Here is a 20196-nt window from a genome sequence, read left to right as displayed (position 1 = left end):
TGCAAATATTTTCTTCCAGTCTGTGGCTTGTCCTTTCATTTTCTTAGAAATGACTTTTGCAGGGTAAAATATTTTTAATGAAAGCCAATCCATGTATTTTTTTAAAATGGAATGTGATTTTTCTGTTGTATTCAAAAACTTTTCATGAAACCCAAGATCACATAGATCTCCTATCTTCTGTATTCTAGAAATTTAATAGTTTTGCACTTTATATCTAGGTCTGTGATTCATTTTTGTTAACATTTGTATAAAGTGTAAGGTCTGTGTCTAGGTTCATTTATTTTGCATTAGGTGTAGAGTTGTTGAAGCATCATTTGTTAAAAGACTATCTTTTCTCAATTTAAATGCCTTTGGGGCTTTGTCGAAAATCAGTTGACTAAAACAAACTGATGAATACAACAACAAAAAAACAGACTCACAGATACGGAGAACAAGCTAGTGGTTATCAGTGGAGAGAGGGAAGTGGGGAGGAGCATGGTAGTTAGGGGGTTAAAAGGTACAAACTGCTATGTATAAAGTAAATAAGCTATAAAGTTATACTGTATAACACAGGACTGTAGTCAATATTATATAACCATTATAAGTGGAATATAATCTTTGCACCTTGTGAATCACTATGCTGTACACCTAAAACTTACATAGTACTATATATCGTTTATACCTTTTTTTATTTCATCAGGTGACTGTGTTTCAGTGGGTCTGTACCTGGACTCTATTCTGTTCCATTGAGATGTGGGCCTCTTTCCGCAATAACCCACTGTCTTGGTTATTTGTTGTTGTTGTTTGGTCACTCAAAGTGCCCAACTCTTTGCAACCCCATGGGCTGCAGCACACCAGGCTTCCCTGTCCTGCACCATCTCCCGGAGCTTGCTCAAACTCATGTCCATTGAGTCTGTGATGCCATCCAACCATCTCATCCTCTGTCGTCCCCTTCTCCTCCTGCCTTCAATCTTTCCCAGCATCAGCATCTTTTCCAGTGAATGGGTTCTTAGCATCAGGTGGGGAAAGTATTGGAGCTTCAGCTTTAGCATCAATCCTTCCAATGAATATTCAGGGTTGATTTCCTTTAGGATTGACTGGTTTGATCTCCTTGCAGTTTGATCTCCTTGAGAGTCCAGGGGACTCTCAAGAGTATTCTCCAGCACCACAGTTTGAAGGCGTCAATTCTTCAGAGCTCAGCCTTTTTTATTGTCCAACTCTCACAGCCGTACATGACTACTGGAAAAATCATAGCTTTGACTAATGGACCTTTGTAGGCTAAATAATGTCTCTGTTTATTAATATGCTGTCTAGGTTTGTCATCGCTTTTCTTCCAAGGAGCAAATGTCTTTTAATTTCATGTCTGAGTCACCATCCACAGTGATTTTGAAGCCCAAGAAAATAAAGTCTGTCACTGTTTCCATTGTTTCTCCATCTATTTGCCATAAAGTGAGGGGACCGGATGCCATGACCTTCGAATTTTGAGTGTTGAGTTTTAAGCCAGCTTTTTCATTCTCCTCTTTCACCTTCATCAAGAGGCTTAATTTCTCTTCACTTTCTGCCATAAGGGTGTTGTCATCTGCATATCTGGGTTACTGATATTTCTCCCACCAATCTTGATTTCAGCTTGTGCTTCATCCAGCCCAGCATTTTGCATGATGTACTCTGCATATAAGTTAAATAAGCAGGGTGACAATATACAGTCTTGACGTACTCCTTTCCCAATTTTGAACCAGTCTGTTGTTCCATGTCCGTTCTAACTGTTGCTTCCTAACCTATATACACGTTTCTCAGGAGGCAGGTGAGATGGTCTGGTATTCCTATCTCTTGAAGAATTTTTCACAGTTTGTTGTGATCTACACAGTCAAAGGCTTTAGCATAGTCAATGAAGCAGAAGTAGATGTTTTTCTGTAATTCTCTTGCTTTTTCGATGATCCAACAGATATTGGCAATTTGATCTCTGGTTCCTTTGGCTTTTCTAAATCCAGCTTGAACATCTGGTTATTTGTACATGTTATTTGGTAGCTTTGTATAAGTCTTGAAATCAGGTTATGTGTAAATCCTCTGTTTCCTTCTTCCATATTCTATTGGCTATTCTAGTTGCTTTACCTTTCTATATCAACTTTAGAATCATTTTGTCAGCGTCTCCAAAATAGCTGGGATTTTTATTTGAATTGCATTGAATTTGTAGATTAAGTTAGAAGGAACTGACATCTTAACAATACTGAATTGTCTTGAGTGATGAATATGGACTGTCTCTATTTAGATCTTTGATTTCTTCCATCAGTTTTTGTTTTTCTGCATATCCCTGTAGTATAATGTATTAGTTTTATATTTGAGTCCTTTTTTTTGGGTGGTGGTGGTGTTTTCAATGGTTTTTTTTTCATTCAAAATATGAAATTCCAGTTGTTTATTCTGATACGGGAAGTAGTTGGCTTTTTTATATTGCCCTTGTATCCTGTGATGTTGCTATATTTGCCTATTACTTCCAGGATTTTTATTCTTTTCCTTTTTTCAGAGTCTCTGGGATTTTCTACATAGACAATCATGTTGACTTCAGATAAAGACAGTTTTATTTTTTCTTCCTAATCATCTACCTTTTATTTCAAGTTTTTCTGTTTGTTTTGTTTTAGGTCTTTCTGTACTAGCTAGGACATGAATAATAGTCTTGAAACAGGGCATCCTTGCTCTTTTCCTGCACTTCAGGGAAAAGTGTCATCTCCTAACATTAAGTATTGAGAGGGTAACAAGCAGGAGGGCCAGGGGTCTCCAAATGGAGGAAATAGGCTACAAGTGTCATACATTTTTTTTTATCTCTCTTAGGCAGGAGGAAACAAACTAGTGATATATTTTTTCCCCTTCTCTACACAAATTTAAAAAGAGGTTTCTCTTAAAATACTGTGTTGCCATAATGACACCTGGTTCCACCTGAACTTAACTTTTCTCAAATTTTGAGCTAACAAATACATTTTTCTTATGGAAATATTTGTCTTAAGCTATGTTAATGTACTATACATTTACCTCAGACTCTGTCTTCAAGTCAGTTCCGCCTAAAGTCTCAGAACTGACTTGACAAACCAGTGTGTTATCCTCATACATTGTTCTCCTAATATATGTAAACAAAATTATTTGTATGGTAGTCTGCCTTTATACAAGATTCAAGTCAATCCTTTTATGGCCCCAGATGACCCCCCTGGTGCCAAGATTATCTCAAAATGCATCTTGTTGGTAGGGGGCCGGGTGCCATTCTCTGAGTTTTGAGACGTTGCTTTCTTTCATTAACAGACTGCTAGTAACTATATAACATCCAGCTAAAGACTAACAGGCGGGTATTCTTTCTGCCCCCTTCTGATGTCTATGTCAAAAGCTTTCTCTATCTCTTTTATACTTTAATAAAACTTTATTACACAAAAGCTCTGAGCAATCAATCCTTGTCTCTGGCCCCGGATTGAATTCTTCTCCTCTGGAGGCCAAGAATCCCGGCGTCTTCTGTGGTTCAGCAACAACCTTTCTGTATGATGTTCTCTTCTTCATCAAGTTGGGAAAGTTCCCCTCTATTCCTAGTTTACTGAGAGGTTTTTTTTTTTTTCTTTATCATGAATGACTGTTTTTTCTTCATTAGTTGCTATTATTGTGTCATTGACTTCCTGATATGTTGGATTATGTTGTTGTTGTTGTTTTTAATGTTGACCCAGCCTTTCATACCTGCAATAAATTCCACTTGACTGTCTTTATATTTCTTTTTATACATTGTCAGATTTGATTTGCCCATGTTTGAGGATTTTTGCGTCTATGTTATTGAGAAATAATCTGATCTTTATTTTTCTCATAATATCCTTATCTAGTTTGGTTTTAGGGTAATGTTAGCCTCATATAATGAGTTTGGAAGTATTATTTCCTGGAGGAGATTATGGAGAATTGTATTAGTTTTTCCTTAAATGTTTATTAGAATTCACTAGTGACACTGTCTGGATTGGTGATTTCTATTTTGGAAGTATTTGTATTGATTTAATTTTTTTTAGCAGAAATGAATCTGTTCACGTTTTCTGTATCTCTTTTGTGTGAATTTCATAGCTATGTCTTTTAAGGAATTTGTCAATTTCATCCATGTTACCAATTTTTCAGGGACAGAATTGTTTGTAGTATTCTGTTATTTTTTAATGTCATTAGGATTAGTAGCGTCAATCTATCTTTCATTTCTGAGATTCACAATTTGCTTCTTTTTTTCTTGGTTAGATTGGAGGTTTTTTTAAATTTTATTGATCTTTTCAAAGAAGCAACTTTCGGTTTCATTGACTTTTTCTAATTTTTTCACATTTTCAATTTAACTGATTTATTTTAATAAAAATTCCTTTATTTTGCTTGCTTTGGGCTCAGTTTGCCTTTTTTTTTTCTCTAGTTTACTAAGATAGAAGTTTAGGTTATTGATTTAAAATCTTTTATAATATATACATTTGATGCTATAAATTTCCCTCTGTGTACTGCTTTCACTGCATCCCACAAATTTTGATACATGATATTTTCATTTTTATTCCACTTCATTTAAAATAGTTTAAAATTTCTTTTGAGACTTTTTTTTGACCTATATGCTATTTAATTTTTAAGTATTTGGGGGATTTTTCAGCTATCTTTTGCTTATTGATGTCTCTTTAATTCCATTGTGGTCTGAGAATATATTTTTTATGATAGCTATTGTTTTAAATTTGTTAAGGTGTCTTTTGTGGCCTAGACTATAACCTATCTAGGTGAATATTCCATAAGAGGTAGAATAAAATGATAGAATGTGTGGCTTATTTTTTTGGATGGAATATTCTAGAAATTTCAAATCATGTTGATTGACAGTACCATTCAGGTCATCTATATACTTACTGCTTTTCTGCCTGCTTGATTTCTCAGGACAATTAGAGGGGTGTTGAAGTCTCCAGCTGTGCTTATAGATTTGTCTGCTTCTCCTTTCAGTTCTGTCACTTTTTGCTATATGTATTTTGATACTTTTGTTGGATGCATACGAAGCCGTCTAATGAGTTCTTAATTTCAGATATTATAATTTTCACCTTTGGAATGCCCATTTTATGCATATATGTATGTACATGTACATGTTTGTATACACATTCATCAGAGGTCCCCAAGACTATCACTAGGTACAGTGATTTTCTGGGATGACTCAGCATGTAGTTGTACTTAGGGCTGTGACTTATTAAAGTGAAAGGATACAAAGCACAGTCAGCAAAGGGAAAAGATACTTGGGGCTTAGTCCAGAGGACACTTAGCTTAGGAGCCTAAGCTTCTAAGACTTTTCCCAGGACAGGCTTTAAGTCCTATAGCAATGAGATGTGATGACAAATGTGAAATGTCTGCCAGGGAAGCTCATTAGACACTCAGCGTTCAAAATGTTTATCAGGGGCTAGTCACGTAGGTACTCTTTGCTTAGCATATAACAAAATTTCAGACTCCGGAAGGAATGTATGTGAGCAGCAAAAACCATACAGTTCACACAAACGGTTCAGGCTCAGTGAACCATTCTTACCAAGGACTGGTAAGAACCATCATGAACTTCAAATTCCCAGATACCACCCACAAGACATCCTTGTAGCAGATCTTTCAGAAGACAGCAGTCTCAGGCCTGCTCTATTAATTCTTTATCTACAACACACATACCATGTATCTGTTGACTTCTCCCATCCTTTCATTTATTTTGTTCATATTTTCCTCTTTTATATTAATTATAATTTGTTCTAAAATTCTTTTGTGTTACAATATCTGAGTCTCCTATGTTGTTGTTGTTCAGTCACTCAGTCATGTCTGACTCTTTGTGACCCCATGGACTGCAGCATGCCAGGCTTCCTTGTCCTTCACTATCTTCCAGAGCTTGCTCAAACTTATGTCCATTGAGTCTGTGATGCCATCTAACCATCTCATCTTCTGTTGTCCCCTTCTCCTCCTGCCTTCAATGTTTCCCAGCATTAGGGTCTTTTCTAATGAGTCAGCTCTTTGCATGAGATGGCCAGAGTATTGGAGCTTCAGCTTCAGCATCTTTCCAGTGAATATTCAGGATTGATTTCCTTTAGGATTGACTGGTTTGATCTCCTTCCAGTCCAAGGGACTCTCAAGAGTCTTCTCCAAAACCACAATTTGAAAGCATCAGTTTTTCAATGCTTATCCTTCTTCATGATCCAACTCTCACATCCATACATGACTACTGGAAAAACTGTAGCTTTAACTATACAGACCTTTTGTAGGCTAAGTAATATGTCTGCTTTTTAATATGCTGTCTAGGTTTGTCATAGCTTCTCTTCCAAGGAACAAGCGTCTTTTAATTTCATGGCTGTAGTCACCATCCACGGTGATTATGAAGCCCAAGAAAATAAAGTCTGTCACTGTTTCCATTGTTTCTCCATCTATTTGTCATAAAGTGATGGGACTGAATGCCTTGATCTTTGTTTTTTGAATGTTGAGTTTTAAGCCAGCTTTTTCACTCTCCTCTTTCACCTTCATCAAGAGGCTCTTTAGTTCCTGTTTGTTTTCTGCCATAAGGGTGATGTCATCTGCATAGCTGAGATGATTGATATTTCTCCTGGCAATCTTGATTCCAGCCTGTGCTTCATCCAGCCCGGCATTTCTCATGATGTACTCTGCATATGAGTTAAATAAGCAGGGTGACACTATACAGCCTTGACGTACTCCTTTCCCAATTTTGAACCAGTCCATTATTCCATGTCTGGTTCTAATTATTGCTTATTGACATGAATACAGGTTTCTCAGGAGGCAGATAAGGTGGTCTGCTATTCCCACCTCTTTAAGAATTTTTCACAGTTTGTTGTGATCCATACAGTCAAAGGCTTCGGCGTACTTAATGAAGCAGATGTTTTTCTGGAGTTCCTTTGCTTTTTCTATGATCCAGGAGATGTTGGCAATTTGATCTCTGGTTCCTCTGCCTTTTCTAAATCCAGGATTAATTCTGAAAGTTCATGGTTCATGTACTGTTGAAGCCTGGCTTGGAGAATTTGGAGCATTACTTTGCTAGCGTGTGAGATGAGTGCAATTGTGCAGTAGTTTGAACATTATTTGGCATTGCCTTTCTTTGGGATTGGAATGAAAACTGACCTTTTCCAGTTTTGTGGCCACTGTTGAGTTTTCCAAATTTGCTGGCATATCGAGTGCAGCACTTTCACAGCATCATCTTTTAGGATTCAAAATAACTCAGCTGAAATTCCATCACCTCCACTGGCTTTGTTGATAGTGATGAAGACCCGCTTGACTTCACTTTCTAAGATGTCTGACTCTAGGTGAGTGGTCACACCGTTGTGGTTATCTGGGTCATTAAGATCTTTTTTGTACAGTTCTTCTGTGTATTCTTGCCACTTCTTAATATCTTCTGTTTCTGTTAGATCCATACAGTTTCTGTCCTTTGTTGTGCCCATCCTTGCATGAAATGTTCCCTTGGTTTCTCTTAATTTTTTTGAAGAGATCTCTAGTCTTTCCCATTCTGTTGTTTTCCTTTTATTTCTTTGCATTGTTCACTTAGAGACGCTTTCTTATCTCTCCTTGCTTTTCTTTGGAACTCTGCATTCAGTGGGTATATCTCTCCTTTTCTCCTTTGCCTTTTGCTTCTATTCTTTTCTCAGCTTTTTGTAAGGCCTCCTCAGACAACCATTATGGTTATGCTTTTACTGTCTTTTTCCTTTGGCCTTGTCTGTTCATATAACATGAAATTTTCTGTTGGATGTTGAGCATTATATCTAACAACAGAGATATTAGGAGAGGCTCAAAAAATTATCTCAAGTAGAGAGTATTTATCCTTTTCTCTGCTGGGCAGGTATAATACAGAACCGGTCACTTGAATAAGTCATGAATGAGCTTGATTAGGGCCCATAACATATTAGTTTTAATTCTTCTTTTCATTTTAACAACTGAAAGTTTTACTTCCTTAGTGAAAGTTAACTTTATAATACCAAAGGTAATATGAAATAACTTTTTCTTGTTCATTCCGTTCTACTTTATGCATAGTGCTAGCTCCTACAGTGTCCAGTTTAATACATGTTAATGTGTATGTCTCCTCATTAAGAATAATATTTGTAGCAACTAGGACCATTCCACCCTCTCAGTGGAAACTCAATTTATACAAGATACTACTTTTATCCTATATAGTATAGCATTAAAGAAAAGCAAAAGTCACTCAATCATATCTGACTCTTTGCAAGCCCATGGACTATACAGTCCATGGAATTCTCTAGGCCAGAATGTTGGAGTTGGTAGCTGTTCCCTTCTCCAGGGGATCTTCCCAACCCAGGGATCAAACCCAGGTCTCCCACATTGCAGACAGATTCTTTACCAACTGAGCCACCAGGGAAGCACAGCATTAAAGAAAGCAGTCCTAAATTTTTAGTAAACTAAAGAGATTCAGTTCAGTTCAGTTGCTCAGTCATGTCCAACTCTTTGCGACCCTATGGACTGCAGCATGCCAGGCTTTCCTGTCCATCTCCAACTCCCAGAGCTTGTTCAAACTCATGTCCATTGAGTCGGTGATGCCATCCAACCATGTCATCCTCTGTCATCCCCTGTCATCCCCTTCTCCTCCTGCCTTCAGTGTTTCCCAGTATCAGGGTCTTTTATAATGTCAGTTCTTCACATCTGGTTGGCAACTTATTGGAGCTTTAGCCTCAGCATCAGTCCTTGCAATGAGTATTCAGGATTAATTTCCTTTCAGATTTTATCTCATTTTATCTCCTTGCAGTCCAAGGGACTCTCAAGAGTTCTCCAGTACCACAATTCAAAAGCATCAATTCTTTGGCGCTCAGCTTTCTTCACAGTCCAACTCTCACATCCATACCTGACTACTAGAAAAACCATAGCTTTGACTAGACGGACCTTTGTCGGCAGTCATTCTTTTTAAGTATCTTCCACTCGTATGGCTCTGACAATTTCATGTAGAAAGGAATATACTGTTACAGGAGCAAGTGTCATTCAAAGATGTGTGTGTGGACTTCACCCAGGAAGAGTGGTACCTGCTGGATCCTGCTCAGAAGATATTATACAGAGATGTGACCCTAGAAAATTATAGCCACCTTGTCTCAGTAGGTAAGAATTTTTTTCCACATGATTACCAGTAACATGCATTTCTTAGCTGATGAAATGTAAAAACTCCCTGTGAAATTTTCTGATGGAGATTCAAGGCCCTAAGATGACTGGTCCCTTTGGGCCACCATAAAGGATACTGTAGTCTTACCTCCTTGGGGATTAGTATTTTTAGGTACCTATTTTAGATAGCTCCCAAAGCTGTACCTTTCTTCCCCATCATTTTTTTTAGAGTTTCTTAAGCCAAACTGTTCAGCCACAGTCCTGTGTTACTCTCTTTACAGGAAATTGCATTACTAAGCCAGAAGTGATCTTCAAGATCGAGCAAGGAGAAGAGCCTTGGATACTAGAGGAAAAATTCCCAAAACAGTGCCGCTCAGGTGAGTTAGTGAGTTCACAGGCAGATGGAAGCCAGAGGAAACGGGATCTTAGGCCATTGGTGTATGATTCCAACCCCTGACCTTTGGAAGTGATTGACAGTTGGCCCACATACTTCTGTTACCTTAATCACATTCTTCTGTATGTCATTTTCACTCATAAATGCTTCCCTTTGTTCTTTGACATTTTAGAGTCATCTACCTATATCCATAATCCAAACTCATTTGGCTCCATCTGAGATAATTTTTCTTGATTATTTTAAAATTGTCCACCTTCCGTCTATTGTCTTTGGACATCTTTTGTTAGATGGTATGATTCATGTAATACTTCCATATATTCATTTAACAAATATATGATGAGCACTCAATATGACCCAATTATGTTTATACGTAATTAAAAGAATGTCTCTATTATCAGAGTGTGTATTACAGTGAGAGACAAAAAGCATACGTGTGTGTGTATGAAGATGTCTGTGCATGTAGACACACACACATGGTGTTGGGTGGTGGTAAGTACTGTGAAGAGCTGAAGCAGTGAAAAGGGGGTTAGAGAATGATAACGTGCTATTTGGTACAGAATTCAAGAGAAAATGGGCTTCCCTCATGGCTCAGCTGGTAAAGAATCTGCCTGCAATGCTGGAGACCTGGGTTCAATCCCTGGGTTGGGATGATCCCCTGCAGAAGTGAACAGCTACCCACACCAGTATTCTGGCCTGGAGAATTCCATGCACTGTATAGTTCATGGGGTTGCAAAGAGTTGGACACTACTGAGCGACTTTCACTTCACTTCAAGATAAAATGTATTTTATGAGGTACACAATAGATATGAATCTCTAGTAAATTAAAGTGTGAGCTCTGTGGATTCTGAATACTCCAGGCAGAGGGAACATCAGGTGCTGGTGCTAAACTTGTCAGACTAGTGTGCTGTTAGAGTGTCTGAGGAATGATAAGGATGTCATGGTAGCTGGAGGTGAGTGGGCATGGGGGAGATTGGTAGGAGATGATGTCATAAGTAGCATGGACTGTGGTAGATATATTAATTTTATTTTGAGTGATGTGGGAAATCCTCAGGCTTTTTTCAGTATATATAAATCAAATTAAGCTAGCAGATTGGATTTACAGTTTAAAAGAATCTCTCTGACTTCTCTGTTGTGACCATGTGATGGGTGGATGGTGCTTAGGCACAAGCAAGGAAGGAATACCAGTTAGGACACTATTGTGTACTCAGAGGAAAGAAGCTAGTTGCTCAGGCTATGTTGGAAATGCTGAAAAACGGTGGATTTCTACATGTATCTTGAACATGAGGCCAAGAGGATTTGTTACTGGGTTGGATATAGAGTGTGAGAGAAGGAGGAGTTGAGCATGAATTCCAATGATTTGTTTCCGGTACCTGATAACTTAGTACCATTTACTGAGATAGAGAAAATTTGGAGGAGAGATTAGAAGAGAGTTAGTACAATTGGACACAAGAAGCTTGGGATAACGGCTAGACTCTGGGAGACACATACACACAACTTCTTTGTAAAAGCCCATACAGTAAATATTTTCAGCTTTGTGGGCCACACGTGGTCTCAGTTGCTGCTGCTGCTGTTCCTCCTCTTACATCTTTCTCTTCTTTCTCTTCCTCCTCACTCCTCTCTGCTGCCGTTTCTGTATATTTCCCTCTAAAAACTTAAAAACATCCTTAGTTCTAGGCCCACGACCTTACAGTCAGAGTTTGCTGACCCCTTTGCTAGAGAGTGGTTGTTTGTAAATGAGAGAGGTAGTCGTGGGGCAGTACTGCTTTTACAAGATGTGTAAATCCACTGCTGCTGCTGCTAAGTCGCTTCAGTCGTGTCCGACTCTGTGAGACCCCATAGACGGCAGCCCACCAGGCTCCCCCGTCCCTGAGATTCTCCAGGCAAGAACACTGGAGGGGGTTGCCATTTCCTTCTCCAGTGCACGAAAGTGAAAAGTGAAAGTGAAGTCACTCAGTCGTGTCTGACTCTTCGAGACCCCATGGACTGCAGCCCACCAGGCTCCTCCGTCCATGGGATTTTCCAGGCAAGAGTACTGGAGTGGGGTGCCATCGCCTTCTCCAGTAAATCCACTAAATTTGTCATTAGAGGAGATTGAGGGGAACAGTCTGAGTTACTTGAAAATTAGAGAACCCGGTTTCCCAGGAGTCAAATAAGGAACATTCAGCCATCCATTACTACCTTAAATGGCAACCATAGGTTCAGTGTCCTGAACCTGTTATCCCCTGTTACTAGTTTTTTCAAATTCCTAATGTTATTTTCTTTTCCATCTTCTTCTTCTTCATCTCTTCATTTTATCACTTGTAACTGATACCTGACTTGATCTTCCTAGTTGTTGTTTTTTCCTACCTAAAGCATCCAGTTTATCTTTCACTAGCCTAACAAAGTTAATCCTTATTAATAAATGAAATCAAAGTCTCCTTTCAGTGACTGTCATAGTCTAGCCCTGTTTTGCATATCTGTGTCTTTTGTATTGCTCTTCAGAGTTCATTTTAAACTTCATGGTATGTCTTAAATTTCACTTTTAAATATTTTCTCTTTTTTCTATAATTTTCACTTTGGTTTATTTTGCCTTTTAAGTAACTTAATTAAAATTGGGTATGCAAAGTGTTTAAACATTGCATGGTCTATAATAATGGCTTATTATTATTATTTCACTTATTTTAAGTTAGTGATCAATTTTTTGCTGTAACTTTAATAGTCTGTATTTTATAACCCTAACCCACTAGCATCTGTAGCCCCAAAACTCAAACCTGATGATATGACTGTTGCTTAGAGTTTCTATCATTGCTGAGATTTTGTTTTCCCAAAGAGAAGCTTGAGATAATTATTAGAATCTGAGATGGAATAGGAGGTTTCATATATACATTACTCCAGTACTCTTGGGCTTCCCTCATGGCTCAGCTGGTAAAGAATCTGTCTGCCTTCAATGTGGGAGACCTGGGTTCGATCCCTGGGTTGGAAGATCCCCTGGAGAAGGAAACAGCTACCCACTCCAATATTCTGGCCTGGAGAATTCCATGGACTGTATAGCCCATGGGTTTGCAAAGAGTTGGACACAACTGAGCGACTTTCACTTTCAGTATACATATACATATATATATATATACACACACACACGTGCACACACACATACATATATATACATACACACCATATATGGTATAAAGTACATAGTTGAGGCCAGAACTAGAAGTATCCATACTTTCCTTTCATACTTTTCCTGATTCTGATATTTTAGTAATTACTTTGTTGAATCAAGTTTAGAAGAGATCACTCTTTTTCATCCATTCAGAAAGCATTCTATTGTATTTTTACTAAATGTACAGTCCCTTATTTTATCCTCAAGTACAGGTTGAAAATAATTCATATGCACATCAGTTTTTAAGAATCATAAATGACCTGTCTCCTCAGTGAAGTCAGAGGAAATAGAATTTTGCTAACACCTGCCTAGACTGTGGTCATGACATGGGGTGTATCATTGAGCAATGGACTTGTTTTATCTTACAGTGAGTTAAACAGGTAGTAACTTCTAAAGGCAGCAGATAGAGACTGAAAATAATAGGGATATTTTAGAGTTTGTTGGCTTTGTTATTTTATTATTACTTTTGTGGTTTGTTGTTTTAAATTAAAGTAGCATTTCCTGGAGGATGTTCGGGTCCCAAGGAGAGCCAAGGCTGGAGTGTAACTAATTACATAAAAGGTGTGTTGTTGGGAATGAGCAATTTGTTAAACATCCAGCTAGAACTGCACAAATATTTTTTAATGGACTTACAGAATTGTGACTTGAACTCATAATATGAATTCAGTTTTTGTTTTAATTTGTGTTTGTCAAAATAATAACTGTTATCAGTCTTTGGAGCCATGGGCTCAGGACTGTTTCAGATTTTTTTTAACATATGATTAACATTGTTTCACCTTGTTAGTCACTCAGTCATGTCCAACTCTTTGTGACCCCATGGACTGTAGCCCACCAGGCTCCTCTGTCCATGGAATTCCCCAGGCAAGAATACTGGAGTGGGTTGCCATTTCCTCCTCCAGGGGATCTTCCTGACCCAGGGATCGAACCCAGGTCTCCTCCTTTTCAGGCAGATTCTTTACCGTCTGAGCCACCTTGGAAGCCAGTTTCATTGAGTAGCAACAGTAAAGAATAATCAAGAATTTTTACAATAAAGTTTGTTGAAGGCCTCAGAACCATATATTAATAGAAAAATATGATCGTTATAGGTCTCATCTGTAAGTAAAAGCCACAGATGAGTCTAGATATGAAAGCAGAAAACCTTGATGTAAATGATAAACCTAGATATGAAAGCAGACTTAAAGATCGGTATTGGTTCAGGAACAAAATTGTTTTAGGGGAAAGTAAGGCAGTAGATTGAAGTAAAGAGATATATGCCTTGATGGTTGGGACAACTTCATTAACAGCTGTGAGCAAACAGAATGAGCCTGGTCCTTTTGCAGAGATGGTCTGTCCATCATCTGTTTTGTATTTCCTGTTGGGCATTTGTGTTGTTGCGAATCACAGCTTGATAGAGAGTTAGAGTCTGGATTAAAGCATTGTCCCTTAGAGCATGAGGAAGTAGGTACCTTCAGAAATTTGTTTTGATGTTCATGTATCAAATGAGAAAAAGGAATAGCAACATGCACATTAGTGAGGATCCTACCACAGTAATCAACCTGTGGGAAGGTAAGGACAAGAAAGCATGATCTGCCTCTGTCAAACTGAGTTCTTCCTCTAATATGTTTCTTAAACAGTCTATTTTTCTTTAAAAACATGAGCAAAACAAAAAACCTCTCTTGTTAAACTTATCCAGTTCTTGGAGTTTCCTGCTCCCTAAATGAATAACTCTTATAAAATCCCCATCCCTTGCTTACCATGTCTTGTTATAATTATTCCATGTGAATTAAAGGAATCCTGGGCTGTCAGACTATTCTTCTGAACCTGAGGCAGTTGGTGTTTTCAGAACTTGAGTCTGGTATTGATGTGTAGAGTAGAAGTGAGTACTCTTGTAGGAATCACACCAGGTAATCAGTGTCTGAGAGGGTTAGAACTCAACTGCTTTGTTTCCACCAAACATAGTTCATTTTCTGAAAGCCCTTGTCTACTAATCTTCAGTGTAATGATATTCAGTGTTCAATATCTCTGTTGGACTCACTCCATTCTCCTGAGTTTCCTGATTTCTGAATCAGCCACTCTCTGGTTCCCTGTGTTTTGAATGTATTTCACCTTTTTCTGTCTAGTTTTAAAGTTTGTATTAATAAAGTATTAAATGTTATTGCCAGTTTCCTTTTCCTATTTTTACTGAAGCATGTTTTTATTTTCTGCTCAAACCAAAAGAATAAAGAAAATGTGTGCTGGATTTTAGTTCACACCAGAAAACTGAGCCTAAAGCAAAAGAACTGACTGTGTAATAGGGCATTTGTGTAAAAGTTGAATTCCATTAGAAATGTACTAGGATTCATAAGATGTGGTTATTTTTCTCATTTCTAGAAGACTGGAAAGTTGATGACCTAATAGAGAGCACCCAGGAAAATCAAGATGAACATTTCTGGCAACTTGCTTTCACCAGCAACAAAACATTAAGTACAGATAGTGGTGACAGATTAAGGAAAACTTTAAATCTAGGTACCAACTCCATTCCTTCAAGCAATTTTCTGTATAAAATATGTGACTCATGTGAAGTGAGTTTGAAAAATATTTCAGGCTTAATTATTAACAGAAAGAACTATTCTAGAAAGAAGCCTGATGAGTTTAATGTATATGAGAAATTGCTCCTTGATATTGGGCATGACAAAACTCCTCTTGGAGGGAAATCTTATAATCAAAAAAAGAATGTCCTCAATCACGGACAGGATCTCACTCAGTCAACTTTTGACCAGCCTTTTGAGTATAATGAAAATGGAAGAGGCAACCATGGAGACGCAGCCTTTTTCACAAATAAGAAAGTTCAGGTGGGAGAGACACAATGTAAATATAATGAATGTGGAAAAACCTTCATCCAAAGTTTGAAGCTCAATTTATCTCAGAGAACTCATTTTGAAATGGAGCCATGTGAATGCAGCATTTGTGGTAAGTCCTTCTATATGGATTTAAGATTGGGACATCAGAGAGCTCTTACAGGGGACAATCCTTATGAATATAATGAATATGGGCAAATTTTCTGCAACAACTCAACTTTCGTTATCCATCAGGGAACTTACACAAGAAAGATTCCCCACGAATATAAAGTCAGTCACAAAACATGGGAAAAGTCAGCTCTCTTCAAACATCAGATAGTACCCATGGGGGGAAAACTGTATAAGCACAATGAAAATGGAAATACTTTCAACAAGAAGTCACATCTCACCCAACTTCGAAGAGCTCACTCAGGAGAAAAAACCTTTGAGTGTGGTGAATGTGGGAAAACATTCTGGGAGAAGTCAAACCTCACTCAGCATCAGAGAACACACACAGGAGAGAAACCGTATGAATGTACTGAATGTGGGAAATCCTTTTGTCAGAAACCACATCTTACCAACCATCAGCGAACACATACAGGAGAAAAACCCTATGAATGTAAGCAGTGTGGGAAAACATTCTGTGTGAAGTCAAACCTCACCGAACATCAGAGAACACACACAGGGGAGAAACCCTATGAATGTAATGCATGTGGAAAATCCTTCTGCCACAGGTCAGCCCTAACTGTACATCAGAGAACACACACAGGAGAGAAACCCTTTATATGTAATGAATGTGGAAAATCCTTCTGTGTGAAATCAAACCTCATTGTACATCAAAGAACTCACACAGGAGAGAAACCCTACAAATGTAATGAGTGTGGGAAAACCTTCTGTGAGAAATCAGCTCTCACTAAACATCAGAGGACTCACACAGGGGAGAAACCCTATGAGTGTAATGGATGTGGGAAAACCTTTAGTCAGAGGTCAGTACTCACTAAACATCAGAGAATTCACACAAGGGTGAAAGCTCTTTCAGCATCCTGAACATTCAGAAACCTTCATCCACTCTTTCAAATTTGTTATACAGGTTTTTAAAATGAGATGAATGAAACCCAAAGAATATCACAAATTCCTTTAGAGAGTGAGGTTTTGTTGTAGTTCAGATAATCAGTACTAGAATAAAACCTTATTCATGTTTTAAATATGTAAGAGCTTTCCAAAAACAGTAAAACTTTTCATCAGAAAATTTATATTGAAGGGAAATTCATTTACATAATATGGTGAAAAAAACACCTTTGTCTAGAATTTATGTTGTGTAGTGCCATATTCTGGATGTGATACAAAAATTTTATTGTTAATATAACGGATAATACTCATATGCAGTCATATTCACAGTAGAATCTGAAATTTAAAGAAGTTAAATGACAACAGCATTAAACGTTTATGTGAAGAGTCCTTGATGTTTACAGGCCTTTGGTGGGTATGCTAATATCATAGAAATTTAAGGTGTTCTTGATTTGTATATTAGAGCCTAACATGCTTGTGAAGAGAAAATCTAAACTCTTAAGTAACTATTATAGTTTATATTAATGTTTCCCACACTAGATACCATCAATGTCTTTTTAGGTTGTAATAATTATATATATATGTAAATGTATTTATACACACTTACCAATACACAGTGATGTCCTGCAGTAAGCTTATACTAACTTGCAAGCACTGCTAATAAATTTTCAGGAATTTTATGAGCCAGTTGTTAAACACAGTCATTATTTTAAAATTAAAGTATTGATTTACAGTTAAATAATATTAAACAAAGGTAATCATACTCAACAGTCATCATTTCCTAATTATTTCACTGTGTTTTGCTATTATCTTTGTTCTTTAGGTTATCTGTATTGTTAAATCAACATGGTGAATACTATATAATGATGTAGTACTATCTATCTGTGACCAGCCCTACGTTCAGTGCCATCGTGTTGGTAGTGTGGCATTAGTGGGAGTATTTACACCATGATAATTGACAAACTCTACAAATTAGGATTTTTGTTTTCTCAGAGGACCTGTTGTCAATTATTTGCATTGGTACATGACTGTGTATATTTGAAAATAGGTTTAGCAAATTTAAAATACTAGCCACATACCCCTTCTCCCATTTCCATAGATAAATGGCTGTGTCCATTACTGCTGAATGGCCTCTTCAAAAAAGAAGCCAAAATATGTTTTTTGTGAGGTTTTCAACTACCTATGCATCAATCCTATTTTCAGTACTACCAGAGACTCTCTGTAGTGTGGCCAGTATATGCTGTTTTACTACCTATTGCTTACCTTTCTTCTGACTTTGCTGGCGTATGTGAATGAGTATGGCCGTTATTACTGAGCTTCCACTTCCATAAAAAGGCCAACAATATTTTCCTGAGGTTATTCAGCTGCTTTGGGTCAGTCAATAATGTGAATGCTGTTAATAACAATGATAATTACATAAATTTTGCAAAGGTTAACATCAGTTATGAACAATAATGCTCACAATATTCGGCAAATAAAAAGTAGTGTTGTATAATGAAATGCTTCTGTCCTACTCTTGGTGCTTTATTGCTGTATCTATTTGGGCATGATGTGTGTAACCCAAGTTGTATGTAACTCAGGAACTATGTATTTGTATTTAATTTAATAAAATGTAATATACTGTCTCTCTCTCTCCTTTGTCCTACTGTTTTCTTTGCTTCTTTGGAAAACACTGATAACCAGTTCCAAGAAACACTGCCCACCAAATAGCCATTCCCTGCTTCTTCCTTGTTGGGCCATGTTTTGTCTTTTTGTCCATCCTTTCCCCAGATGATTTAGGGATAAAGCCACATTAGTCTAAGTTAATCATGAATATTCTGTTCTAGTGATTTTGTTGGGATGGACAGGTGAATAGTGAGATATTTGGAAAATATTCTCAGTGCTTTGGGGGAAGAACTCCATGATAAAATATTGTCATGACATGAAAAGAGATTGTCTCTCTGGACTTTTTCTTGGCTGTATGTTATTACTAGATTATAGCTGTGGCCTGGAAGGGCAATAGCCTGAAGAGAACAGTACACAAGATGGGAAAAGCATGACTTAGAGGTGCTGTCACTGAACTGCACAACTCTTTCTGGACCTGCTGTCTTCTAGGCGTTTGTATTACTGGGTCAAAAGAGGATTCTTATTTATTCTTGGAGATGTCTGTTATTTAGCACTGAAGGCATTCACCTGATTCAAATGAATTCTTTTCTAATAGAAGTGTTAATGTTCTATACAGCAGTTTTAGAGATGAATTATTTCCTTTGACAAATTAATATAGGGAGGGCTGTTTGTATCAGCCATGGTTCTAGTGAAAAACAGAATTCTGATCCAACTAAGAAGACTCATGGCAGACTTATTACACTGGTTTGGCCAGAAACAAGGGATATTGAAGCACCTAGAGATTAGTGTCCCCAGGACACTTATTAAGTCCGTAAGGGCAAAGGATGAAAGCAGGTGTTAACCAGAGCCCAATAAGAGCTGCTGCTCTTGTGGAGGAGGGGCCTCCTCATAGGAGATGTTGTCATCTCCAAAATTATGGACCACATTCCTGGAACCCAATCAGATGCCATCTGCAGGTGAGCCCACGTGGGCACAGAGAAAGTAAAGGGAAAGGTCTGGGTGGAGCTACTGGAGAATAAGCAGTACAGTGTTTTTTATTCCTGTAAACTCCTATATAATGGCTCAGTATTAGAAATAAAGTTATTCTTCTAGTTGAAAGTTAAGTATTTCTGCTTCATTGTGCTTTTATGTTGTCGTAAGAAAATTCCTTTTGGAACTGAGCACTGTGGCAGGTATGTCTCTCGTTTGATATATGTGAAGCAGACATGTCAACTTGATTATTCATATAACCCCACATGATGTTTCTTATCGTATATGGTATGAGGTTAGCAGCTGTGTGTTCTTCCAAATAAATAGCAAGTCCTCTCTGCACTGTTTGATTAATTTGTTCTTTTTCTTGTTGGCTTGATATGACCACTGGGGTAACTGGTTACCTCTCTTGGTAGCATAATAAGAGTAGATGTTTAACTCACATATTACAATAAGTACATTTTATGGTATTTTTAATTGAAATAAAAAATTTTGACAGTATTTCTGATTGGTAAAATTCAAATGCCCATAAAATAAGACTCCAGTATGTTAAATTCTCTATATGTAGATATATAAGGTTAAGAAAGTGAAAGTGTTAGTTGCTCAGTTTGTCTGACTCTTCGTGATCCTATGGACTGTAGCCCACCAGGCTCTTCTGTCCATGGAATTCTCCAGGCAAGAATACTAGCATGGGTAGCCATTCCCTTCTCCAGGGAATCTTCCCAACCCAGAGACTGAACCCGAGTCTCCTGCATTGCAGGCTGATTCTTTACTGTCTGAGCCATTAGGGGAGCCCATATATGTGTTAAATTGCATGGCAAAAGACCCAGGTTATATGCTGATCTAAAAGCCAATTGTTATTTCAAGGGAGGTAACTATTGCATGTAGAGATTGAAGAACACTCTTCTGTTACACTCCAAAGAGTATGTATGCCCTCTTCTCACAGTATGGGCCCTGGCATAATCAGCATAGTCCTAGGAAAGCGTAGGAAATTCCACTACCCCATGGGCACAAATCATCGCTGCCATACTTCACCAAGTTCTTCTATTTTAAGAAATATAATTAAAGACTGACAAGAGCAGAGCTTGTTGTCACTAGGGGCTTCAAGGAATTCTGAAAACCCTCTTTATTCTCTAAGGACTTGAGCCTCTTTTGAGGGGTTAGACAGC

The 20196-nt window shown here is 37.8% G+C and overlaps 1 protein-coding gene across 9 annotated transcripts in view; it reads left to right on the top strand.

The window, feature by feature from the left end:
- The window catches only part of ZNF248 (zinc finger protein 248), a 40533-nt gene extending 22455 nt beyond the window's left edge, over positions 1–18078 (top strand). For 6 of the 9 annotated variants that reach the window (XM_081569184.1, XM_081569186.1, XM_081569189.1 and 3 more), the window contains 3 exons: positions 8931–9057; positions 9339–9434; positions 14940–18078. In XM_081569184.1, coding sequence (XP_081425310.1) covers positions 8931–9057; positions 9339–9434; positions 14940–16432 — 1716 coding nt within the window. In that variant the 3' untranslated portion in view covers positions 16433–18078. The remainder of the gene's footprint in view (positions 1–8930; positions 9058–9338; positions 9435–14939) is intronic. The other 3 variants (XM_081569185.1, XM_081569191.1, XM_081569192.1) reach the window with 1 other exon arrangement.
- The last annotated feature ends 2118 nt before the right edge of the window (positions 18079–20196 follow it).

Source organism: Giraffa tippelskirchi, chromosome 2, assembly GCF_054371585.1.
Source record: "Giraffa tippelskirchi isolate mGirTip1 chromosome 2, T2T-mGirTip1v1.2.pri, whole genome shotgun sequence".
Classification (NCBI taxonomy): domain Eukaryota; kingdom Metazoa; phylum Chordata; class Mammalia; order Artiodactyla; family Giraffidae; genus Giraffa; species Giraffa tippelskirchi.
This window is presented reverse-complemented; position numbering and strand designations above follow the sequence as displayed.